Source organism: Malania oleifera, chromosome 8 (assembly GCF_029873635.1).
Source record: "Malania oleifera isolate guangnan ecotype guangnan chromosome 8, ASM2987363v1, whole genome shotgun sequence".
In the NCBI taxonomy this organism is placed as follows: domain Eukaryota; kingdom Viridiplantae; phylum Streptophyta; class Magnoliopsida; order Santalales; family Ximeniaceae; genus Malania; species Malania oleifera.
Window position 1 is genome coordinate 70,976,013 of NC_080424.1, and position 27,056 is coordinate 71,003,068.

Consider the following 27,056-nt stretch of genomic DNA (forward strand, 5'->3'; position numbering starts at 1 on the left):
TCAATGAGTAATCCTATTATACATGACAATTGAAAGTGGGGAAGAGGATTTTTTGAATGAGTTATTACCTTTTTTTTTTCTTCAAAATTTTAAGAAATTTATGGATGTTTTAAATCTACATGAACATTTTATTTTAGTTCTTATTAAAAATTTGTATGGACCAATCAACAAAAATCAATAGCATATTATTATCTCAATAATTTAAAATCACAAAAGTTGATTTTTCTTCTAGACGAAAATTGACAACACAAACAAAAAAACTAATGCGGTAAACAACATGGTATCATAATTTATTTTTTAACAAATAATCATACTAAACAATCCTTTTGGTTTCGAGTTTCAAATCTCAACTCAAGTTTAACTCATTTATGTTAGTCATTACTAGGGCAAGAATAACAAGTAGCTCGTGAATGACTTATTTGCAGTATGAACTCACCCTTAGATTGTGTTTAAGAATATAAAATTTAAATTTTAAAATTAAAATTAAAAATTTATGTGAATATATCCAAAACTCCATGTAGTTTTATGTTTCATTTCATCTAAATCTGTAAAAAAATAAATAAATAAAAATCTAATTTAAACAGATGTCAAGCTCCCAACACATTAGAGTCCAATCGAACCACTAATGGGCTATTAAGCCCATCTTGCTTAGTATGGACCGAAACTGTGGCCCATTGTGAACCAAAGAAAAAGGCTCCCGCCTCCCGGGAAACTCTCCAAACGTACAAAAAACCTCTGGATATATAAGAGCTCAAACTGTGTCCCAGAAACGATCCGCAAAATTGCAAGATGGATTTTCAGAGCGGTGATCGGAGTGCGTGGAAGCAAGCCCTCTCCTCTTACCCTGCGCGCGTAGAATCGCTCGGCAAACCCAACCTCGTCTCTCTTGACGACTTCTACCGCAACCAACTTCCTCTTCTCATCAGCCAACGAAACCCTAACCCCTTCATCACCACCCCTGAGCTCTCCAAGCTCATGCAATGGAAGCTCACTCGAGGCAAATGGAGGTAACCCTTTTACTTTCCACCCCCTTATTTTTCACTTTTGGCCGTCGTATCCGAGCATTATTAGTGTTAGCAAGATACAGCCATGCGTAAATAAAGCTGTGTAAATACAATCATGTATACATACCTTGTATGAATTAGCCCATGTGACCCATATACCTACCTTTATGAATTAACCCATGCGATCCATTTGTGTATATACCTACCTTTTATATAGATTAATCCACGTGATCTACGTGTGCAAGCACATTTTATAAGTTAAGCCCCTTGGGGCCAAGAGAAGACAACAATCATTCATTCATCCATTCCAAACTTCGTTAAGCTAACAGAGTGATTTTGAGCATTGTCTTTTGATGCTACAGTTAGGGGTGAGCATAATTCGGGGAAACCCGAATTAACCAACCAATTTCGGTCGGTTCGGTTCGGTCAAGAAACAAGGTCGGTTCGGTTCGGTTCGGTTATGATTTTACCAATTTTCAATTAATCGGTTATTGGTTCGGTTAATATAAATTTTAATTCGGTTAACCGAATTAATAATTAGTGATTCTAGTGATTCTAATTGCATACCCACAATCAAGATTACTGAGAAGATGAAAATTATTAAAGGATAGAAGATTGCAATTTATGGTTCAATTTGCTCACGTAAATCAAGCTTACTTTGTAGTATTCCGGGTGAAATACCCAAAATTTATGGGCAGCATAATAAGGTTTATGGAGCGCTTGGTTTCAAACAGGAACTATTAGAGAGAATGTTTTGTTTGGCAAGGAAATGAACAAGGCCTTCTATTGGGATGTTCTAGAAGCATGTGCTTTGAACTGGGACATTGAGACATGGGCAGACGGAGATTTAAGTGCAGTGGGAGAGAGAGGGATGAATTTAAGTGGAGGGTAAAAGCAAAGGGTTCAACCGGCAAGGGTTGCCTGCAGCGATTCAGACATCTATTTTCTAGATGATCCTTTCAGTGCTGTTGATGCACATACTAGAGCACATCTCTTCAAGGCAGGCAACATGTTACACTATTTTCATCTTTGTTTTTCATGATTGATGCCACATCACCTTGAATTTTGTTAGCCATATTTAAATGGAACTAAATTGTATTTGTCTTGCAGAAATGTCTAATGCAACTTTTGTCTCCAAAGACTATCCTTTATAGTTTATATCACCTATCAGTTGGAATTCCTACATGCTTCAGAATTAGGAATCTTGAGCCATGGTTTCAATATGGATTTTTTTTTTCTTGAGAATTAGGAGCTCCTTGTAGGTAACGGTATAAATTCTACTCTTATAGTTAATACCAAAATATCTTTTTTATTAATAAAATTAATAGATGAGATGCTTAATTAAGCTGGAATTGGTAAAAAAATTTATATTTTTATTCTGTTTTTAATAATTAATTTCAAATTATTTCGGATAATTTCGGTTGGGTTTGGTTCTTTGAGCTTCCTTTGTTCGGTCGGTTCGGTTATCAGAAATCATTAACCGAAAATTTCAGTTAATTCGGTTAATTAACCGAATTTGGCCAAACCGACCGTTTGCTCACCCCTAGCTACAATAGAGATATAAATGGGCACTTTCAACCCAGCAGATTATTTACCATGTTGCGCTGAAGGAAAAATAGGGGGGAAACAGAGGTGAGAGGGAGTGAAATTTGAAAAAGAATGAAGGGAAGGGTAATTTTTTTCCATCTTGTTTGGTTGATTGAAGGATGTTAGAAAATTTAAAATAAAAAAACAATAAACTTAAACACAAATAAAAAAAAAATGCAAATATAAATACGATTCACAAATAGACTGAGACACGGATATCTTGCTCTCTTTAAAGAGATTCAAGCTCTTTGCAATTTTCGGTTTAGCCCATGAATTGGTGAAGCAAAATTCCCAAAGACTTGTCTCCCCCAGGATACAACAACCCGATTTGAATCGTATGACTCTCCAATTCTGCATAAATGGAAGAATCTAAAGCTTCACCAAAAAAAAAAAACCTTTCTTCGTTTGTTAAACCCTCTAGACATAAAAGAAAGATGAAATGTTGAGAAGAGATTGATATATGGTGCGAATGACTTAAGAATCTATTTATAGACACAAAATTACCTTCATTCACCATGCACTTAATAAATAAGATGCATATATATTACATAGGTACACACCTAGATTTTCTAAAATCATGAATTCTGAAAATAAGAATCAATCTTACTATTCCAAGCTCGTGGAGCTTTTTTGAGGCCATACAAAGTCTTGTTCAGTTTGTGCACATTTTCTTCTTTGCCCTTCACTTCATATCCATATGGCTGCTTAACATAAACTTTCTCATTCAGTTCTTCGTTGAGAAACGCAGATTTAACATCCATTTGATACACATTTAACTCTAATTTGACAGCTATTGCAAGTACAAGTCGAATTGTCTCAATTCTTGCAACTAGTGCAAAGGTCTCGTTGAAATCAACTCCAGGTTGTTGAGAATAACCTTTGAAAACCAATCCGGCCTTGTATTTTTGAATGGAACCATCCTCGTTGTACTTGGTTTCGTAAACCCACTTGAGACCAATAATGTCTTTACCTTCAGGAGGATCCACAAGCTTCCATGTGTTGTTCTTTTCAATCACGGTCAACTCTTATTCCATGACCTTTTTCCATTTTTTATCCTTCACTGTATCTTCAAAATTCTGTGGCTCACAAGAGAAAAGAGCAAAATTAGAATTTTCATTAGAAAAATAGCTTCTAAAATCCCCATACCTCTCCGGAGATCTTCTAACTCTTTCAAATCTTCTTAGGGCAGGTGAAGAGGATGAAATTTCTTCATTTTCTTCATTTTCAGATTTTGAACTAAGGTTCCTGAGTGCAAATTCAGCTTTTGAAATTGTTGGATTTTAAAATTCAGTAGCTTATTTAGGTCTTGTTGCTCCAACTGGTACAAAATCTAGAATATTTGTTGAGTTCTAGCCGATGGAAGTCCACTGCCATACTCCCCTTTCGTCAAAGATGACATCTCTTGCCACTGTCAGCTTGTGATTAACAGGATTCAACAGCCGATAGCCCTTTGATTCATTATTGTACCCAATAAACATAAGCTTTTCTCCCTTCTGATCAAACTTGTCCTTATTAGGAGTTTTGTTAAGTGAGTAGGCTAGACAACAAAATACTTTTAGATGGCTAACATATGGTTTTCTCCCACTCCAAGCGTCATAGGGAGTTCTATTTTTCACTGATTTTGTTGGTGACCTGTTTAAGATATAAACAGTGGTATGTACAGCTTCAGTCCAAAGAGAATTAGGAAGTCCTTCACCTTTTAACATGCTCCAAGCCATTTCGACAATGGCCCGGTTCTTTCTTTCAGCAACTCCGTTTTGCTGAGGGCTTCTACTCATTGTTAGTTGCCTTTGAATGCCTTCCTTGTAATAATTCATGAACGGGTGATATATGAATTCACCTCCACGATCAGTTCTTAAGGTCTTCATTTTCAGCCCACTTTGCCTTGCAACGAGGGCTTTGAACTCTAGAAATATTGAGAAGGCATCTGATTTTTTCGATGAATTAAATACAACCATATCATTCTAATAAAATCATCAACAAAAAGGATGAAATACCTTTTGTTTCCAAGAGTTGGTGTTCTTGTGGGACCAAATATATCCGCATGAACAAGCTCCAAAGGAGCTTTGGCCCTTCAAGAAGTTTTGGGGAAAGGAAGGTGGTGCATCTTCCCGTAAATAGAACCTTCACAAACTCCTTCAATTTGATTTATTTGGGGAAGAGCACGAACCATATCCTTTTTCTTGAGAAGTTGCAGTCCCTTATGATTTAAATGCCCATATCTGAGATGCCATAGTTGAGATTCGTTTGAAATTTCACTCTTCAAAGCCACTGGACCTGTGTAGTTGATGGCAAGTGGAAAAACCTTGTTTTGAGTCATCTCAACTTTAACCATCAGTGAGTTCTTCTTCTTATCTATGATTCTGCATTCATTTCCTTCGAAATGGACTTGATAGCCTTTTTGAATTAACTACCCCACACTTAAGAGATTTTAGCAAGACTTGGGTCATAAAGAACATCATAGGTGAATTTTTGCTCACCTAATATGGACTGCACTGCTATTACACATTTTCCTTCAACTTTTACAAATTTTCCATCACCAAGAATGACGAAATTTGAAGCATTTTCATCAATTTTAACAAATAACTCACGGTTACCTGTCATATGATTGCTACAGCCACTGTCAAGGTACCAAACCTTGTCATCGTTGCTTTTAGCATTGAGACAAGTGAGAAACACTTGCTCTTCATCATTTTCCTTACTGAAACTTGCTTCAAAACTTTCATTCTTCTTGTGCCAACAATCCCGATCTGAATGATTTGGAATGCGGCACCTTTTACACCTTAAATAACATTCAGCTAAGGTGTGATTTGACTTCTTGCATATGATACAATTCTGTCCTTGATTGCTGGACATTTGAAGCTGAAAATTCCTACCTCTGCCACGACCTCTTCCACGACCACGGGACTGATTATTTTGGCCTTTTGAGACTGGTCTTGTTGCTGAAAATTTCCCTTCCTCTCTTGATTTTTCCGGTTCAAATTGAGCTTTAATTGAAAAGCTTGCTCCAAGGGCTGACCTAAAGATCTTTTAATTCTTTCCTCATGTGATTCTAAAGAACCATAGAGGTCAAACATGGTCATAATTGAGAGGTCTTTTGATTCGTCAATTGCTGCAGCTGCATGATCAAATTTTGGTGGTAAACTTTTGAGAATTTTTTCAACGATCTTTTTTTCTTCTATCCGATCACCATAAGCTCTTATTTGGTTGACTATTTTAGCAACTTTGGAGAAAAAATCTTTGATGCTTTTGGAATCTTTTATTGCCAAGCAATCAAAGTTCTTCCAAAGAGATTGTAGTTGGATCGAGACTACTTTATTGTTTCCTTGAAATTCCTTTCGCAGTGTTTCCCATGCGTCTTTAGCCTTTTGAATGCCAAAGATGCGATGATAGATGGTCTTGCTGATCCCTTGTTGAAGATAACTCAAAGCAAGAGCATTATTTTTTATTTTTTCTTTGTTCTGGGCAGATCTCTAAGATGAGGTTGCTGTGCTTGTGTTTGTAGAGGATGAATCATCATTTGCTGAAGTTGAATCATCATACCCTTCTTCAATAATCTCCCATAAGTCTCGTGCAATGAAGAAAATTTTCATTTGATCAGCCCAGTACCCATAATTTTTTCCTTCGAAGATGGGTACTTGGTTTTGAGAATAATTAAACATAGTTCCAATAGAGGAAGAGGTGCTGGACGACATGGCTTTGATACCAAATTTTGTTGGAACAGAAGAATAGAATAACATAAAAAACAGAGAAGAAAAATACTAAAAAATGTCTCTTTAATTTACTGACTTGATGAAGAAATTATATATATAAAAAGCTACAGTGCTGCAGCACTTTTTGCTGGATTTTTGAGATTTTTTTCTATTTTTTCACTACTCAAAATGACTGGGATAAGGCCACTATTTATAGGGCAGAGTACATGGGGAATAGATGGGAAATTTTAATATTCTAGGGACTTAACAACTCATTAAATAAACCTAGAAACAAGGCAAAGAATATGACAAGTTCCTAGACTAAATAACTCACTCTTGTGCTATAAATGGATGACAGCTGTATTCTATTTTGAAAAACTGAACAGAACTTTGAATAAGAATCACACTGCAACTTGCTGACTGAATAATTTTATTGCTGAATGTTCTGCTGACTGTAAGCTGAGTCGTCTGCTGACTTTTCAACTAAATAACTGAATTAACTAACTTCAGTAGGTTCACGGCTTTCTCACAGGAGAGTGCATTATTAGCCCCATATTTATTTGCTGTCCAATAACTGTTGAAAGAAATCGATTATGTGGCGTTAACTAATGTCTCTTGAGGAGAAAATGAAGAAGCTAATATGATTGTACAAGCAGCCTTTTGATATCAGATACCAAAAACAGTCAGTGGTTACGGTCTTAGACTCTTAGGAAGGGTCCTACCATCTGTTAAAGAAAAAAGTTTAGTCATGGGTATTTTCTCTGTAGAATTGGAAGATGATTGGAGAAAATCTATTATTGAATATATTAAAAATCCTAATATTCAAACAAGTTTTTGAGGTTAAAAGCAAGCAATTATGCTTTGATTGCTAATGAAACAGAGCCACATAAAACAGGAGCAATGGCTGCATATTGAGATGTTTAGGTGAAAAAGCTGCTAAGCTAACCTGACATGATCAGGTATGGTCTTATCATGCATAGTTCTATTGGCAGGATCAGAGTATAATTGGTTTGACTTAGAGATAGGATTATTTTTTGGAGTTTTGTGCAATTTCACAAGTATGCCTTTTGAATCAAGCCATATGTGTATGGGGGTGCATTTGTTCACAACAATTTGTAATTGGACATGTGGAAGATGTGAGGAGCGACATGTGGAATGGAAAAGAATAAGAGAAGGAAGTTAAAATTCAAAAATCTTCATGTGCATGCAGGAAAAGTCCATTTTGAAGATGAATAAACGAATTGTTGAAGTATTGAACATGTGGAAGGAATCAAGGAAAGCACAGCATAAGAGATCGTAGAGTCATTTGAGGAAAGTTTAATGTGTGGCACGAGCAAGGGTCTAAAGAAATGGGACTTATGGAAGGAATCAAGGAAACGACAATGTAAGAGATCCCTGAAGCCATTTGAGGAAAGTTTAGTATGTGGCGAGAGCGAGGGTGTACATGTCATGGGAGGTCACAAAGGTAGCTCAAAGAGGTTAACTGTCTCAAATTATCTATATATACTGGCAGAGGGTTTTGGGAGAGGATTAAGGTGTTGGACAAAAAAATTTTTAACCTTAGTCTTGAGTTAGTTCTAGATAGTACAGGAGCTTAGCACTTTTTAATTAATGGTTTTGTTGAACTTGAACGTAATTTTTTCTCTTCTGTTTATATTTGCAAGTTACACAGTTGAATTTGAGGAAGGACCTTGTACTTGAGTTCGCTGACAAACAGAAGTGTGTTTAATTATCTTGTACAAATAGAATCATTTATCCAATTGCTCAAATAAAGTAGGTGTTTTTTTTTTTTTTCCTTCAATTAAAGTTCATTTGCTCTCAATTATTATTCTTGATTAGAAATGTCTCTCATTTGAGGGAATACCAAGCCCATACTGTTGTTTTACCTTCATTGGCTTATATATCATTTGAAACCATGATTTCCTTGAAGGGTCATTGAATGAATAGAAATTAATTTTTTGTAAAAACACGGCATAAAGTATATTTGAATTTCAGGCCACGTCTATTGGATTATGTTTCGTCTTTAGACGAGTCCCTTGTGAAATCTGCCTCTCAAAAAGCTTTTCAATCTCTTCCTGACATTTCCAAAGCTGTTTCGGAGCTTACGGTTTTGAAAGGGGTAGGCCCTGCCACTGCTTCTGCTGTTCTGGCCGCTTATGTACCAGATGTTGCACCATTTATGTCTGATGAGGTGAGTTGTTATAAATTTTGGTTTTTTTTTTTATTTGTTTCTTTATTTTTTGGAATTTGTTCAATGATTGATCTGTTACAATGTTTGTGAAAGGCTATGTTGGTCGCTCTTGGTCACTCAAAAGATTATACCTTGAAGCAGTATCTCATTTTTGCAAAGAAATTACAGGGAAAAGCAAAGGTTTCTTTCTCATTTCCTTTATTTGACATATATATGTTTGAAATGGAGATCAAATCTAACAAGACAACTAATTTATTAATACATTATCACTTGATTCTCTGTTTTTGCTTGTTTAAATAAAAGCATTGTCGGATTTTAATCAATGCCAGAATTCTATTTATTTTAGTGATTATAATTATTTCTCCATATTGCAGTACCAATTTTGGGGTCTTTACTGTGCAGTCAAAGTACACGTTTTTTTTTTTCTTTAAATTCATTTTGAGTTTTTAGCATTGACAAAGGCCTTAGGAATATACTGACAATAAAGTAATATAGTATCAGCATTGTTTTCAATAAACGAAAACAAAAAACTTGAAGTTGCCCAATTGACCTTTAAGCCATATTCTGAATTTTCTTCCATTTAAATAAGAATGTACCATTTCTTCAAATTCATAGATTGGTTTGCTTTTTAATTGTTAGGATGCACTTTTCCAGGATATAGGCTACAGACAGCTTCCAGTTTCTTATTTTGTAGGACTTATAACTTTGCAATCTTCATGGTGCAAAATTCCGTTAATCAGTGAATATAAATTAATATTTGCGGACGCGCGTATATGCATGTTTATATTCCTCAGTTCATCTCTACTAGTTATATAGGGAGAGCGGATAGAGAGTTTTTTTCCATCTATATTTTATCCATAATGTATAAATGTTTTATTCTTTTGATTTAACTTTAAAAGCCATGCAATTAACAAAAGAGGCTAAAAAGGTAGTTAGAAATAAAATGAAGTTACCCACCCAAAGCTGCCTGTCATGCTTTCTCCTCTCCCCATTGTGCCCTTCATGCATGCATTGAAATGAGAGGATAGCCATAAAAAATTTTCACTTCAAGACATGGCAAGGAAGCAAGGATGAATAGGATCCATTTTTAATTAATATATATTAACTGAAAATTCTGCACAAAATATTATTCCCATTATTATGATCTAGTTGTTTCCTGCACCATGCCTTACATTCCATTAGTCTCGTTGAGCATTCTCAATATTCCTAGTATGCTTCTGGGGGATTCCCTTTTCTAGCTTCCCTACAATCTGCACTGAAGTTTTTCATTTACTTTGTAATTGTTTTGTGGCGAATTTATTTCCACAAATGGGAATCCACTGTGTTGTATTCAAATGGTTGCTTCCCTTTGCACCACTAAGTTTGATTCTTATAACTTTTCTTCAATTTTTAATTTTCACAAGACAAGATTTGTTTTCTAGACCATCCAAGAGAACTGACATGGCTTGTCCTTCTGTGCAAAAGGTTGGGATCAGTTGGATCTACTTATAGAAAAGTATGTTTTTTTGGAAAAAGTATTTATCTGAAAGTAGTCTAGGATTACTTATTGTAAGTACTTTCATTTAAGTACTTTTTTCAGAATTTTTTTTTCAGAAAATAATTATTTTCCTAAAAAAATTAATTTGAAAAATACTTTCTGAAATAAATACTTATAGACCAAACACTAAGTATTGATGTTAGTATTTAATTTAAGTATTTTTCATAATAAGTACTTATTTTTTTAGATGTTCCAAATGGCAGCTTTAATTAAACATCTGCTGATTGTTTTTCTACCTTCATGGTTTTCTTCCCAACTATTCCATGTTGAAGACTGTACTCTGATAAAAATGTGGGACTGGCATCTAAGTGAGACGATAATGAACCAGTCAGGCACACTTGCATTGGCACAGTTTTCAGTTCTTAGATTGTTTCCTGACAACCCAGGGCAAACCTTGTATAAATGAGGATATCCTTTGGATAGGGTGTACATTCTTCAATTCTTCATCAATTCTGCTTAAAGGAATAAGGATAGAACATGGTGGGGTGAATTCAACTGTTAAGCTGAATGAGCTAGACATCCATAAAAAGTAATGAGACCTCACACTGGTGTCCAAATATTAAGTTCTCACGATGATTCACCATTTATGTGACATCTAGCATAGGCACTTTTCTATGAGTGATGTAGGATTTTTACTCTGGAATACTTAGTTCATCAATCCTAATTTAGCAGGGTGTTTGTTGTAATAGTTGGCCATTCAAACTTAAATGCTTTACATCTAATATCTGCACTTCTTTTGCATCTGTATGTTTTTTCTCAAACAAAAACTCTTTAAGTTCCACTTGCATATATTATGGCTGCATTTATTCATCTAATGGAACTCTTATGCAGGAGTTAAGTTCGGAAGGGGACTCCTTCACACCATCAGATGTAGAAAGGGCTCTGTGGAGTTCTGCTGTCGGGGACAAGTTGCAAACTCGATCAGATCCAAACCCGAAGGTTTACTCAAAGAACTCCAAGAGAAAAAGAAAAGAGTAGATCTTGCTATATGCCTTGTGGCAGCAGTACTTTCTGTAAGTTATTATGCCCTTTCAGTTGAACTTGGCTCTACTTATGTAGTAATTCAACAACTTGTATATGGAAAATTCTCTTACAAGCATACTAAATTGTTATCCATTCCTTGGGCTTCTTCTGGCTTAATCTCTTGTCATGTTTAGAGTACAAAAGATAACCATTTCATAGATTTACTCAATGACCTGTAAGCCATGATCTACCGTTCGTGGTTGTTAAAATCACGATTGAGATTGTAGGATTGTACTATCCTGCTTCACCAAAATGATCCCGATCCTATGTAGAATCACATATTAGGATTGTAAGATCCTATAATACGTTATATTTCCAAATTTTTATAAGATTACTTGTGCTATAGGCTTGGTGTTTGCCCTGTTTTAACTTGTACAAGGACTCAATTTTATTTGTTTTTAGATTGGTGTTCATTAAGTTTTAAGCTTCAATCATCAAACAAGTTGAGGATACACATACTTAACACACTAGTGCATTTGATGGTAATAATTATGACGGTGACGATGCTTTTAATGATTGATGAAGTCATCCATAATGATTTTGGTGGTATTATGACATGAAATTTAGTGCAAATTTCATTTAGTTAACTTGATATTTTGGCTTTTGTTATTCGTTTGCTTCACGAGCATGGAGCTGATATAGCTGTTTATTGACTAGTATTTGTTAAAGAGTAGATTTTTCTTTTTTGTTTCTATAAGTATTAATACCTTTTTATTATAAGTTGGTGTTCTGTGTTTTAAGCCGAAGGTTGCGTCTAGAAACATAAATTCCATACATCGTACTTAGATTTGTATAGATATTGATAAAATATAATACAATTTTGCACTATATTCGTCTAATTTTGCACGTCCAAATCCAAGATTTTAAGCCCAAGTTCTTAAACCCAATTTTGTGTTTGGGAGTTTAGAGTTTGGACATCTATGTGACTTGGGGAAAAATTTACTATAAAGTTATATTAAATCTCATTCAAATCTATACAAGCTTAAATTCAAGATTCTCTCAAAGAAAAGAGTTGTTGGGGAGTTATTGTGGAAGTTAGGGATATCCCAATGTATATAAATTAAGTAAACATTTGTAAGCTAGCTTTAACGAGAATGTATAGTTAAAAAACAGAATGTGTAGTAAAAAAACTCGGTTATTTTAAAAAGTTTCAATTGACTTGAGAGCATTATTAGGAACATGAGTGAGCTTATTTGTAACTACTTTAAATGCAGCGAAGTATCGTGATTTGAGTTACATTCTATCGTTATTTATGAAAACTTTCTTTTGTCCAAATCATGTTAAAGCCTTTAATCACAATCCCTATTTGATTACTCTTTTTTAATATATTTTCACCAATTTTTATTTCACTTCATTTCTAATCTAATCCATTTCACTATATATCAACTATTATTTTACCACATATTTAATAAAAAAGTAAAATTTATTGCTTAATTATATTTTAGTTCTGGGCGTTTATTACATGGGTGTAAAGATATTTTATCATTTTAAATTTAAAATTAAATCATTAATTTCTTATTCTAAAGGTATTTTAAAAATTGTTGCTTTTGAAAAATAAAGGAATGAGATTTAATTGAGAGTAAATGCGAGCTCATAAAATAATATTTTCATTTTTGGCGGTCTATATAATTTGAGAAATATTAACTCTTTTTTTAAAAAAATTGAATTTATTTTTATTAATAATGAATTTCATTCCAACTCTATTCCATCCAAAATCAAAACCGACAAGAAAGGTTACTAGTGCGCATTCCCAAATGTATATATCAAAATTCAACTATGTAACGGTGAGGATGAGATGCAGCCGTTGACAGAGGTACAAAATCTAAATTCGTAGCCGTTGGCAGGGCACTATAATCCAAAATTCAACTGGCCCACCTAACATTCAAAAGTTTACCACAAATTTTCAAATTCTTATTAAATAATAATAAAAATAAAAGTTTAGCACTCGTTTACATATTGGGCTTTAGAAACGAAACCCTAAAAGCTCATTGATCTTAGAATTTCACTGGGTCGAAGCAAAAGCCCAGTTCGGGATCCTTCCTCTATGCAACGTGGCAACCTCTGATTGGTTCTGACCTATAAGTACCGTCTCGCAAGCCAGTTCCCGCGTGAAGACCTGGGCTGAAACGTCCCAGAGCAGTGGAGCCGGTCGAAGCTTAGCGAGTCGCTCTGCCCAATCGCCTTAAGACCAACTCCGACAGTCAACATGACGGTTCTGTACTCCGCCGACCGGAAGTACCGCCGGAGTCCTAGAACCACCCCCCTCCTCCCCCAGAAGCACGATGACTACGAATCCGCCGAGGTCGGCTTCGACGGCGCGTCCTTCTCCGGCGCCGTCTTTAACCTCTCTACCACCATCATCGGCGCCGGAATCATGGCGCTTCCGGCCACCATTAAACAGTTGGGGCTGATTCCGGGGATCGTCGTGATCGCCCTGGCCGCGATGCTGACGGAGTCGTCGATCGACATGATTTTGAGATTCAGCCGCGCGTCTAAGTCCTCCACGTATTCTGCGGTCGTCGGAGATGCGTTCAGAGGCACCGGCCGGACGCTCCTGCAGGTCTGCATCATCGTTAACAATATGGGGATGCTCGTCGTCTACATGATCATTATCGGTACGGACCCCCCGGGGCCCCAAAAAATCGACGGACTTTTAGGGAACTCCACTTTTTGAGGAAATTCCAATGTTTTAGTATAGTATAATTTTTTTCGATGCTTAGCTTTTCCCTGTTGATAATAATACTGGATTATTCTTTATTTATTTATTTATATAAATATTATGGTTGGGCTCTGAATTTTCTGTTAGCACCATGAAAGGGGTCAGGTCTAAAGTTGGAGCATTTGGGAAAGGGATCAGGTGGTTCGATTAGGTTGGGAGTTGAGGGTAACCGCTAAGTTCAAAGACATGAAAACGGGAAGAAAAAAAAAGTGTGTTGTGGTAATATTACTAAAAAATAGTCGTCATTAATTCATTTCGTCACATTAATGTACTGTTGAATTACAATTATGAAAAATTTTACATGAATTTTGATGTTGCGATACCAAACAGGTGATGTGTTATCAGGTACATGGTCTGACGGGGTCCACCATTCGGGTGTGATGGAGAAGTGGTTCGGTCAACATTGGTGGACGACACGCTCCTTCTTGTTGCTCCTCACGACCCTCTTTGTGTTTGCTCCTCTCATATCATTCAAGCGGGTTGGTTAGTCCACTAACTATGTTTATAATTATATTTAATTGTGAATTTGATCCAGTAGGAATGACCCATTTGCTGACTACATGTTGGTAAATCTGCACGCCCTCATAAGCTCTCTCTCAACTAGTGCACTTAAGAGTGAGGCTATGTGGTGGTAGATTACATGCTTGGTGGGTCTAAAATTCTTCTTCTCCGAGGGCATGTGCAGAAATATACATACATTCTTCATGCATGTGTACAATATGGTGGCAAAGGAATTGCATCTCAAGACTACTTACTTCTCAAGTGTCTAGGGGTGAGCATTCGATTGGTTTGGTAAATTTGATTAATTAATCGAAAAAATTCGATTAAAAAATTTCATTAACTAAACTGATCAAAATTCCATATTTAACCGAATACGAAATCAATTGAACTGAATTTTGGTTAAATCGGTTAACCGATTTAATATTTTAATATATTTATAATTTAAATTTTTAATATTAATTTATACTATTCGGTTAATTTGGAATCCAAAAACAGATCCGAAAGCCGAAATTCAACGAAAATGAATACCAAGCCGAACTGAATAAATTTTTAATCGAACCGAACTGATCGAATTTACTTGGTTAATTCGATTTTAATTGAATTATGCTCACCCTTACGAGTGCCCATGATGGGGTGGGTGTGGTGTCCTTAATTTTATATTTTGTGGCATTGAAATGACACATTCTATGTTTTAAGGTTCAAGATATTGCATCATTTGCATACATTTTGTGTATTGCAAGTGGAAATATTCAATCACTTGCATCAGTTCCCTGTGGGAACTCTGGATTCACAATGGAGGTTCAGTTTTATCGTCTATATGCTTAAGCAAAATGAGAGACATGGCCTTTTGCCCTTTGAAGTTACGGTAGCCAGATCCAAAATAATCTTGGGTTGATATTATTTTCAATTGTAATGAATGAACTTGTGCATGCCATGGGAGGTCCTATCATCTCCTAAATAAATTATGATTCAGCTATGAAAAATGCTGTTTCACTTACAAATACCATAGCTGATAGGATATAATAATCGTGACAAATGGATACTAATTTCTGTTGTCTTCCTTGTGGTAGATTCGCTGAGATACACATCAGCATTGTCAGTGGCTTTGGCTATTGTTTTTGTGGCAATCACAGCTGGAGTGGCTGTAGTCAAATTGATGAATGGGAGTGTCCAAGTGCCACGTTTGCTGCCTCAACTCGTTGATCAGTCGTCATTCTGGAAACTTTTCACTGCTGTTCCTGTTCTAGTCACTGCCTATATCTGCCACCATAATAGTATGTTCTAATTCTGAGCTCTGTTTAACTGCAGTTTTGTATCAGGGTTGTGAAAGAAGCAAAAATTACTCCGTCATATATTGTCAAAGCTCATAACTCAAATATACTTCAGATCATGAGGCCTAGCTCAATTGGTAAACATTGGGGTAGGGTAAGGGAGATTCAAAGTCCAAATCTTAGAGTCAAAAGAATAAATAAATAAATAAATGAAAAAAAAAGAGAGCTCCACTTGGTTCTAATATGATTGTGTCTCTAGCTTGATTGATTTCAGAGAAATATGTTTGGTTTGTTAATTTTGACAGCACGTGGATTGCTAACCTACACCACTTTATAGGTAGGTTAGCGTTGTACCCACTTTTATTCTGCCAAAAAAATGATGATATTTTTCATTTAAATTTAAGGGAGTTTGGCATCTGTATATCCTTTTTACTTCATAACTGGCTGTTGGTAAGAGGATTGGGTTGGGTGAAAACATCTTGAGTGCCTCGAGGCTGGTTATTAGCATGCAAATATGAAGCATTGAGCCATTAGTTTTGTCCCATCATTCAAGGATTCTTTCATGGGGTTGTGAAACTCCTTGTGTGGAGTAACAAAATAATAGTTCATTCTTAAAGTCTTGATATTTGTTTGCTTGGAAATTGTTTGTGTAGTTGGTAGTGTTTGTCATTGAAACATTCATATCAATGTAGATGAATCGGGTTCATTGTGTTCATGGAGAATGTAATTTCTAAAGGATTGGGAAAATTGAAATGGAGCTCCATAAGGGAGTAGAATGTGTTTCCTGGGGCTGGGACTTTATGAAAAATTGGTTGCTGATTTAGGACAATTATAGTGTCAAAATACAATCAAACATTATTAAGTGGCCAAGCTGTTCTGTTTCACATCAAGGGATTTTTTTCTTTAAACACATTAAGTGATTTTTTAAAATAGAAGATTTCCCTTAAGTTAAAAGAATAGTAAGGTCATTGTTGTCACATTTTGCTCATAGGGTTGAAAGGAGATACAATAGTTCATCAAGCTGTTGTTGGCAAGGGAAAACTTGATCCTCTTCCCTAAGGATCCTAGATGGGGGAACCCTAAGAGAGCCACCGACTCCAACTACCACTCATGTATGTTTCATACTAGATTAGACCAACTACCCATCCAACCTCCTCCTACATTCCTCACAGCCCATCTTTGTTTCAAAGTCTTTCAATAATAGGTTTCGTCGTTGCAGTCCTCTTTCCCATTATTTGTAAAAATTTATCCACCTATTCAGGTTCTAGATACTATCATTACGCTTGGATGATTAGACATCTAACTTGTAGTTGCAATGACCCAATTGCAAAAGCGGAGCTCGGTCAATTGTGTTGTCTTCCCCTTGAGCCAAGTGAAACATGCATTAAGGAGTCAAATGCTTGTTCTATTCTTTTTTCTACTGTAGTTGAGTCATCCTAGACTTGAACTGGAGACCTCGCCCATGAAGTACATTATTGCACCTACAATCCAATCAATTGGGAGAGAGTAAATAGATTCCTTTTTGGAAGTCATTCATCCTTCTTGAATGCAGCATAAGTGAGCTTGTTTCTCCCGTTCTTCGTTACTATGAAAGTACTCATGAAGTGTTATAAATTAGCATGTTTGTGTGTGTGCATGCATGCATGTGCACACATGTGTGGTTCATATCAAGATTGTGTTGTAAAAATGAAAAATTAGATGAATTTTTGTAATTTTTTTGAAAATGAAAATGGTTTTCCACAACTAAACAGGTCCTAAATATAAGTTAAAAGATGGCTGCTCAGAATAGCTAAAAGCCAACTTGGCAGGATCCACAATAATTGCACAACATTTGTATGAAATAAATGAACAACAATCTGCAATTTTGGTGCTATTTCATCGTGGAAATAGTTTTGTTTTCCGTTTCTAATTTCTCAAATAATTAAAACAATGTCACCTTGTTTTCAAATTTTCCAAGTTTATATAGGCAAAAAAATAGAAAACACCTTTTTTATTTTTTATTTTTTTACTTTCTAAATTTCTAACTCTCTGCATAATGGAGCATGGTATTTGGATTTTAACTTTAATTTGCGTATGCATAGAGTTTCTTCTAAATCAGCACAAATTCAAATTCAAGCCCCAAAATCCACGATCCCAAATTATATAATTTTTGCAAAATTGAGAAACAAGTTGTCTTTTTTGTAATTATTTTGAAATCTATAAATAAAAAATGAAAAAATTCTTTACAAATTTAAACAAACTATTTATTTTCTAACTTTTTAGTATGGCTCTTGAAAAACTAAAAAATAAGTTAAAATTTTTATAATTCTTTGGAAAACTAAAAAAAAGGAAAAATGGCCCTTAACTTGTTGCATGAGGCTCTTGAACATTCAATTTCAATAAATTGGTTTAGATTATAAAATCAATGATGGTGTATTCAATGTGCATTTAAGATGTTGCTGCTGAAAAGTGGGTTCATATAAAGTTTGTTGAGATTTCTTTCAGCTGCGAAAACTGAATATATTGGAAAGCAGGAATATTGTCAATTGCTGAGTAGGAACCCTTATGTTACTATATAATGGGCAAAAAGTAATTTGGAAGAAAGGAAGTATGTGTGGTTTCTTTCCCTCGTGCCAACTTACAATTGTTATGATACATTTTAATGCAATTATTACCAAATTAATTTGACACTAAATGACAGTCTTTTAGTGCATTTTTTCCTGCTTAACAATACCACCAAAACAAAGTTAATGCTATCAGACTGCCTTCTACCATAATCACAACTGGAAGCCTACTGTAATCTAAGCTGATTGAAGGTCTTAATGAATGGCCATTGTTCTCATCTGTTATAAAATGGTTTATGACTTGCCGCTGCTATATTTCTTTTTTTCCCTTTTTCTTTTTCTGGCCTGCATGACTTTTGTAACAATAGAGGGTGAAGATGTATATGTATTTAATTTTTTACCGCCACTTGTTACTTTGTAAAATGCATTTGATTAACCTTTTTTTTTTCCCTGTTCTTTGCTCTGATTGACTTTTCAGTTCATCCAATAGAAAATGAGCTAATAGACCCCACACAAATGAAGTCGATAGTTCGGACATCACTAACAATGTGCTCATTGGTCTACATTGCAACCAGTTTCTTTGGGTCTCTCCTCTTTGGTGATCAAACTCTGGATGATATACTTGCAAATTTTGATGGTGATCTTGGGATTCCATATAGCTCATTGCTTAGTGATGTGGTGCGGGTGAGCTATGGCATCCACCTGATGCTTGTATTCCCAATTGTTTTCTTCTCTCTTCGCCTCAACATAGATGGCCTCTTTCTTCCATATGCCATTCCTATTGCATTTGATAACCGTAGGTTCTTCTCCATAACAGCAGCTCTCATGGGTTTCATCTTAATGGGGGCTAATTTTGTGCCTAGCATTTGGGATGCCTTCCAGTTCACTGGTGCCACAGCTACTATTTCTGTTGGATTCATCTTTCCAGCTGCCGTCGCCCTTAGGTGAGTAACTATACTTATAGCTGAATTTACTTTTGGCATTATGTGCAGCAATAGTTGCTCACTAATATGCTAGTTTGTCTCATCAGTTGCAAAATGAATTTGAACTAATTGGATACTACCTATGATTGGTTGAGTGTTTTTTAGTATTTTCATTTTCGGCCTAATTTTAGGCTGCTGCGTAGCTAAAAGGAATTGTTTTGCCCTGAACTGCAACCACAAACATGATTTTTCAATGCAATACCATTGCATAGCTGACATATTTGCTGCATTGCTGGTCACTTGGTAGGCTGGTTTATATGGTTTTTACCTGGCAAGAACCCTCGTTATCTGATGATTTTGTACTGTGTATTTGAATCTGCCCTCTAACCCATTCTTTAATTGATTTTCCACTATTTAAAACAACAGGATTACATCATGATAAAAAGTTTTTAGATCAGTTTTAAATTCTTTTAGTTGGGTTATGTGGATTCCCTAATCTTCTAATTGCAATTTTGCACCATGTAATAATACAATGCCTTTTTTCAGTGAAAAAAAATGGTCCTTAGTTGCCTATACTAATCAAGTACCCTTATCCTGCATTTGGGAGCATAGAATTCAGAACCTTGGATTTGTTAAAAAAAAAAAAACCAAATAGAGAAAATGCTGCAGAACAGAAAACACTTCTAGGCACGTTACAATGTCGTTTTCCTTAAAACATTATTTGCCTCTACCAGATCGGTATGTGTTGAGTTAGCAAATACGTTTCCAAGATACAATGAAGCTTAGTTTGCGTTATACACAAATGAAAAACTGATCACAAACACTCTTAAAAAAATATGAACAAATTTTTGGAATTCTATTTCTGTAGAAACAGAACTCAGAATTTGGGAAAGCCTTATAAGGGAAAGAGAAGGAGAGAATGATTGAATATTTCTATATTTTTCTTGGAGTTAATTCTATCTTTGAATAGACAAATTTATGCATATTCCTAAGAGTTACATCTGTTCAAATTTAAAATCTGACCGTTAGATTATTTATACGGTTTAGATCGCACCTCTTGATATTATAGAAAATACAAGATTAATTGTTATCTGATCATGATCAACGATCACGATCTCGCAACGATGCAAGCATGCAAAGTATTAAATGCTTGTGGGCCAACTAAATGCACCACTAACGCCCTACAGCCCACGCCACTTGCGAGCGTGTTTGTGGACGGTGCAAATGCATTAGAGTACACACTAGTATTATCTCTTAACCAAATTTAAAAGAATATTTCACATTATCATTTATTAATGACTTTTCCTTTTTCACTCTTTTCAATGTGGGACAAATCCACAGCATTAAATGCTCCTCATAAATGCTTTAGAGAATATAGAAATGGAAGACTTTAAAAACCCATAAAATTGATTTTTTTAGAAAATATTTCAACAAGATTGGGTTTGTGGATTTGGATAAAATGAAGTATACAATTTTATGAGTTTCTTCCAAATCCTCACAGAGCCAACTCCATGGCTTGGGATCCACTGTCCCAACACTACCTTAAAAGAAGAGAATATCTGGATTTATATTGGCCCAGAAACCTTGTTGCCTACACTTGCGTTCATGCTTGCATATTCTTTGCAATGTATTGAAGACAAATTACAATTTCTGTTCTGCAGGGACACCCATGGAATTGCAACAAAGAAAGACAGACTAGTGTCATGGGTGATGTTGTTTTTGGCTGTGTCATCTAGCACTGTTGCCATCTGTAGTGACATTTACAGCATTTTCGGTACCGGGAAAGCAATTGGAAGCTGACTTTGGGGGGAAGTACAACTATTTGGCTGCTCTCATACAATTGATTCTCCCTCCTTTGACATGCAGACCTGGGTTTATTTATTTGATAGAAGTAGGTGAACTGGGCTGCAATAGGAGCGATGCTCCAGTTCCTTGTCGAATTGGAGATTCCATGTTGTAAATAAATGCAGGCAACCATGTGATATTTCATGGTTGAATTAGCTTTATAGATGGAGCAATCTCTGCAACTTAGTATATATTATAGGGATGCAGTCATACTATCAAATGTTTTAAACAATCAACTACAGTAAATTTTGTCACTGATTTTGGCACAGATTAATGTGAGTTGGAAGTCTAGTTTTATGCAAGGACTCGAATGCCAGTTTCTGTGGCATCAATCAGGTGAAATTGTGTTTAAGTTCGAGTATGTGGGTGGTGAAGGGACTGGCTCAAGAATTTTGAATATATCGTTCAATATGATTTATATTGATTTGTTTATAATGTGTGTACTCCAAGTGCACAGATAAATAGGATTAAGTTCAAGTAGAAGTTAAATTGAAGTTCAGTTGATATCTAGTTCTAATTTCCAGCTGAGGCAGACCTAAGACCTACTTGTTTTACGTCTGGAAGTGCCCTTTTGCTTCCACTTTTAACTGGAGAGGCAAAGAACTTTGCCAAAGGATATAGCAATGGTAGCTTCATCATGGTCCTACTTTTCACTCTATATTTACTATTTTCCTTTTTCTGGTACTCTTTCATTATAATTGGTCTAGACAATCTACTTTCTATGTGGATTTGTCATTTGGTTGCGTCTATTGGCGGCTCGCAGGGAAATATTTTGGAAGCCTTAGGGATTCCAGTAGAAACTAGCTGTCATTCTATAATGAGTTTTTGCATGGTATCATTTATAATCTTATCTCTATGGCAGAAATTTCTCTTATGAAATGATTTGGATGCTACATTGCCCAACTTGCCAAAGGGGTGAAGGACATTACTCCTTGAATAAAGCTGTTTTTGTGCTTGAATACATGAATTAACCTAATATATTTTTATATTCTGCTCATGGCTTTTCTGTAGTGTTTCATGTCTTTTTTCTCTTGATAAGATGAACATGATACTTTGTGTTTTAATGATTTGTTCTTTAACTAGCCAAAGGGCTTCACTTATATTAATCTAAAGCTGCGTCGTGTGCTTGGATACATAATGCAGTTTGCTGTTCTGCACATGGCCCTTCTGTAGTTTGTGAGAAATCTTTTTCTAGTTAATGGCGAAAAATGATATCCTGTCTTGTGAACATGTTCCTCAATAGCATGAAGAATGTCATTTGTCATCCCATATGACGAGCACGCCCCTTTCATAGCTTGATTTGCCTCACGCTATTAATGATTTCTCTCGATCAGCGTGCCCAGATTTGTAGTTGTGGTCCTCTGTTTAATTAAATTGAAATGATTCGTCTTTTCAGTAAGGGACCCTGTTTATAATCTGCCAACTCTTTCATCATTGGTTGCCTTAATAATTTTCCATGAAAAGGTATCATCAATTGTCATGGCATTCAAAGTTCTATGTATGTGTGTGCATATCTACTAGTATTATAAATATATATTGTTTGTTCTGATTCAAGAAGAGGCTTTGAGCATGTACTATTATGGATTGTTGAAATTTTATGTTGGAGGCAAAAAGAGCCGTTTGCACTGTAGATGAATAATGCAGTAACCTGTGTTCCTGGTCAAGATTTCAATGTGCAGATTGGCTATTTTATAATTTCACTATCTTGTAATTGTCTTCTCACTGGGAAAGCCATGGGCACATGGCAACACAGTAAGAGGTGATTTCAGGGGATTCTCTAGTGTATTATATTATCTCTCATGTAAACATCATGTAGGATGTAGCTGATGAGTGAAAGCATCATATTGTAGTTAGTATTGAGAAAGCTCCAATAATGAAAATCATCCTACCAATAATTGCTGTGAACGGTGTTGTGAATGTTCGGTTGGTCACTTTTAAAAAATAAAATAAAAATAAATTGGCATATCAGAGATTCGTCGGGAATTCATTTTTTCACTTTTTCTCAAGATTCAAATTTGAGATATAAAACATGAATATTATGAACTCTACCATCTCGTCCTGGATCATCGCAGGGAAAACTGTAATCGAAATCTTTTTTTATCTGGCATTAACTTGGAACCGTGTGCATCTAAAGCATCTTTTACTTATATCAATGTAGTTGTATGTAAACCTAGAGCAATAGGATGATGAACTAAAAAGTCTCCCCGATCTTTGAGACATTCTTGAAAATGATTTAAATTTAATTGTATTTTGTTTTTTTTTTTTAATAAAAAATTGTAGTTTGATTTTTCCTAGTGATTCAAATGATTTGAGACATTTTACAAGCTTTTGTAGGGTAGAATGTTCAAATTGTTCTATGGTCTTTATTGCAAAAAATCTTTAAAATTAGGCATACTTAATGTATGTTATTGGTTATTAGTTATTCATTATTGTTATTGTGCTAGTAAATATGAGTTAATGAAGATATTAGGATCATTTGTGATACATGTAATACGTTATAAACATAGGGGGAGACATTATTGTGGTTTGGTGTTTCAATTTACACAACACCTTAACATAGTATTGAAGTATGATCTTGGGACGTAAATCCAATGTGCGGTAGGATAGCCAAATCACGCTCTGAACCTTATTACCCTAGCATGTCTACTATATTGTAAGGGATGAAACAACTCCAAGTTGTCGAAAATTACTAGATGCAGTAACAATTTAGAACCATAAGAACTTGTTTGGATGTTGTAAAACCAATCTTATAGTTACCCTTTGTCGATCTATAGCCCCCTAAAATTTCATTATTGGAGGTCCATCCATAAGCTCGTTGAAAGCCAATTAGGCTAACTCTATGTGACATGTGAGACTTTGTTAAGCCTTGTTTTTGCCTCGATTTGTTCCTACATGGTTTGAATCCCTATATAAGCCATGATATCAATGTGATCATGTTTGGTGTTCAATGAATCGATGATCCGATTATATGTTTTGGTCATCCGTTTGCAACATATTGTTAATGATCGTTCGGTACAATTATAGTTATGCATCACAATGTCAGTAATAGTTGAATTCCTTGGGATTGTTTGTGACTCATGGTTGTTTATCTTGCCTGTGGTTGTTTTGATAATTGAACTTGTTCATTATTGGTCTTGTTTGTGTTTGCTAAGATGGTTTCCATGAATCCCAAAAGTATATTTTCTTAATGATTGTAGCAGATAACAAATGGGAAGTTGGATAAAAAGAATTGTGTGCAGTGCTTGAACATTCTCAAGATCTAATTGATAAGCATAGGCAAATATGAAGATTTGTTCCAAACTAGACCCAATATAGGTGAGATGAAATATGCATGGACTCAAGAAGAAGTGTTGACTGTCCTTGATAGGCTCGCTAAGGATTGGGTCCTTAACTACCAAAAATAATATTTATAAAACCTAACTATTCCCAAATTCAGTAGAATATAGGGAGGTCAGGTATCGATCCACAGGGATTAGAGTGTAGTTATCAACCACTTCCATATTAGTTTATTAAGGCTTTGTGTAAAAAGAAGTGAAAAGATGAGATTGTTAAAGATGTTTTCTAACAACTACTATTAGAATTGGTGTTTTCCTAAGAGGGGGGGGGGGTGAATTGGAATTTTAAACTTTTATCCTAGGTTAAGTCAGAAATCAATATGATTTAGTAACCTAGGGTCTTTCTATGCAATTCTAAATGCGCCAATAATATAATGTGCGAAAATTTAAATTAAGTGCATCATTCACACCATAACATACATGTGCGGTAAATATAAAATATAGAAATATAAACAAGGCACTCGATTTGTTATCGGGGTATGTCCCCGCCTCTAGATCGCAAACCCGAGGATTCCACTAATAGTTCACTTAACGGGTGGAGCGGCACCGATTACAATCAGGTCAATTAGCACGAGTTAAGGGTTTAGGGATTAGGGATTAGGGATTAGGGTTTAGAGTTTAGGGTTTAGGGTTTAGGGTTTTAGGATTTACGGTTTAGGGTTTAACCTCAACCTTTACAACCAAGTCAATTAGCAAGGCTGATCTCAACCAACACGCCTTAACAGAATGGCGCACCTAATTTTCCTAACCGGGTTTAAATCAATCCGGGACTATTTCATAGGGGTAGTCTCCCTCTCTAGGCCTATGCTTGGAAAAGAACAATTTTGCTCAATCAATGAAATGGCACAGTGATTATGCTTTCAAGTAAAGCAAATGTGTACCTAGATATGCTGAGTCACATACACTACAAGTGATTTAATATGTAAGCTCAGTGTGGTCTAATATTTCAACTCTCAAATATATTTACTATCTATGTAATGAGTGCATGAGAGTGCAAACATATAGAGTGCAAACCTATATGATCTTTGTATCACAAGATGTATTCAATCTAAATGCTCAAACAAAGATATCAGCCAAACAACACACACACACACACACACACACACACACACACATATATATATATATATATATTTCAATCAGTAGATTTTCTCAATCGTATGATGCTCAAGTACTGTATATGTTTGGTTTGAAAAGGATATTTAATCTTTGTATTTAGCAAAAATATATGTAAGTCAATGAATATTGCAACAAAGATCACTATCACAAACACAAATATCTTTTCAAAAATATGTCAATATAAATCACACAAGATACTTGAGAATGTTTTTGACAATCTTTTTGCAACCCAAAAACAAATACAAGCTTTTTAAGAAATTACAACATGAATGCAATACTCAAAAGCTAAATGTAAGTATTCTTAGGATAGACTTATTAGCAAAGCCCCCTAAGGACACTTAAGTTTAGCTCTCAAGAAAATCGTTTCAATCAAACAAACAAGGAGAGCAAACCTTTAAGAATAATCACTCAATCAACTTACAAAAGACTTTTGGCAATAAGAGAAAGTAAGTATGAGTAGTTGGGGCTTAGAAATGAATATTATAGATTTTAGGAATTTCAGAGAATCTCTCCTAATCAAAATGGCTAGTCCCCCTTAATCTTTGCAAATGATGGGCTATTTATAGAAGTTGGAAGAAGTTTAGCCATTAGGACATGTAGGGTATTATTAATTTTGTTTTAAATCATTTTAACTCTTATTAACCCTGTTTAAAATAGTTAACCGTGGTAATTCGGATCAACCCAAGAGCATCGGTCGACCAGAACACTCTTAGTCGACCAAAGTTCATGTAGCTTGGTCGATCGGGCCAATTTTGAACTTCAGGGTCCGTTGACCAGAAAAGGCGATTTTTCAAAATAGTGCGATTCGGTCGACCAAAACATTTTAAACTGAGAAGTTTGATCGACCAGGTAGTTGGGGCATCTCTCAAAGACCCTCAGTCGACCAGAGCATTGGAGTACATTTTGGGGTCGGTCGACCAGGTGGTCAATATGTTGACTCCAAGGGAGTTCGGTCAGTCGGGTATAAATGAACTTGCAAGTTTGGTCGACCGGGTCGTGGTAAAACTGTTGACCTGGTCCCGGTTTGGTCAACCAGGAGGAATTGTACTAGATGGTACGATCAACCGAACATGCATTTTAAGTACATTTCGGTTCCAACTCCCTTATACATTTACCCTATTCAAATGACCATTCATATATATGCATATGTGAGTGTCCTAGTGTCATTTTTAGGTCCTTTTGAAGACACCAAAAAAATCCAGTGTCGGTTGACTGTTCCTTAAGATTTGTCTAAGATCATTTTCATTTTGAGCTTACGTATTAAACCATGTAGGTGATGCATGCAATTATTACAATCAAAGTCCTATTTACTATTACAAACCTTTCCTACTTAAATATTACAAACCCGAATATAAATTACAACACATAAATTATATCTAGGGTCTTCGTTTTCCTCCGGGTTTCCGAGTGCCATCATAGGATACTGCCAAGATAAACCTGCACATCAACAAAGCAGACATTAAATACCTGAGTATTTGTTATAATCAAAACAGGGTATGACCCATAGGGTCAACAATCTTCCCCTTTTTTATGACGACAAATACTTGCCTACTTCTCCCCCTTTTGGCAATAGCAAAAAGGGCCTAAATAAATATTTAAGTATATATAGGCAAATAAGAGGAAAATATCATTCATATACAAGATATGGTTTGGGATATTTTTAAGAAAATTCGGCAGCACGCCATTTGAAAATAGAACATTTCCCAAAAACATGTTTGTATAGAAATGAATGACAAAGATAACTTCGACAATTTAAGCACACAAAT

General features: G+C 35.4%; 2 protein-coding genes across 6 annotated transcripts; both read left to right on the forward strand.

Moving 5' to 3' along the window:
- The first annotated feature begins 667 nt into the window (after positions 1–667).
- Positions 668–14,180, forward strand: LOC131161480 (uncharacterized). 2 transcript variants are annotated; one of them, XM_058117267.1, is made up of 5 exons: positions 698–1,007; positions 8,279–8,474; positions 8,568–8,654; positions 10,843–11,024; positions 14,084–14,180. In XM_058117267.1, the coding sequence occupies exons 1-4, from the start codon at positions 790–792 to the stop codon at positions 10,987–10,989; spliced, it is 648 nt and encodes a 215-aa protein (XP_057973250.1). In that variant the 5' UTR covers positions 698–789; the 3' UTR covers positions 10,990–11,024; positions 14,084–14,180. The 2 variants fall into 2 exon arrangements, with proteins under 2 accessions (XP_057973249.1, XP_057973250.1); XM_058117266.1 differs by lacking the exon at positions 14,084–14,180 and having other exon boundaries at positions 668–1,007; positions 10,843–11,151.
- Positions 12,978–21,138, forward strand: LOC131161479 (amino acid transporter AVT6A-like). 4 transcript variants are annotated; one of them, XM_058117261.1, is made up of 5 exons: positions 12,978–13,649; positions 14,084–14,236; positions 15,325–15,528; positions 18,547–19,012; positions 20,653–21,138. In XM_058117261.1, exons 1-5 carry the CDS (start codon positions 13,241–13,243, stop codon positions 20,789–20,791), a joined length of 1,371 nt encoding a protein of 456 aa, XP_057973244.1. In that variant the 5' UTR covers positions 12,978–13,240; the 3' UTR covers positions 20,792–21,138. The 4 variants fall into 4 exon arrangements, with proteins under 4 accessions (XP_057973244.1, XP_057973246.1, XP_057973245.1 ...); XM_058117263.1 differs by having other exon boundaries at positions 13,022–13,649; positions 15,388–15,528; XM_058117262.1 differs by having other exon boundaries at positions 13,022–13,649; positions 14,099–14,236.
- The last annotated feature ends 5,918 nt before the right edge of the window (positions 21,139–27,056 follow it).

What these genes read in the sequence shown, in the direction of transcription:
- LOC131161480 (XM_058117266.1), top strand. Translation starts at nt 790, where the DNA reads ATGGATTTTCAGAGCGGTGATCGGAGTGCGTGGAAGCAAGCCCTCTCC. An exon ending in CACCATTTATGTCTGATGAG is followed by an intron (nt 8,475 to 8,567) that starts GTGAGTTGTTAT and finishes TGTTTGTGAAAG; the next exon opens with GCTATGTTGGTCGCTCTTGG. An exon ending in AATTACAGGGAAAAGCAAAG is followed by an intron (nt 8,655 to 10,842) that starts GTTTCTTTCTCA and finishes ACTCTTATGCAG; the next exon opens with GAGTTAAGTTCGGAAGGGGA.
- LOC131161479 (XM_058117261.1), top strand. Translation starts at nt 13,241, where the DNA reads ATGACGGTTCTGTACTCCGCCGACCGGAAGTACCGCCGGAGTCCTAGA. An exon ending in CGTCTACATGATCATTATCG is followed by an intron (nt 13,650 to 14,083) that starts GTACGGACCCCC and finishes GATACCAAACAG; the next exon opens with GTGATGTGTTATCAGGTACA. An exon ending in CCAGCTGCCGTCGCCCTTAG is followed by an intron (nt 19,013 to 20,652) that starts GTGAGTAACTAT and finishes TCTGTTCTGCAG; the next exon opens with GGACACCCATGGAATTGCAA.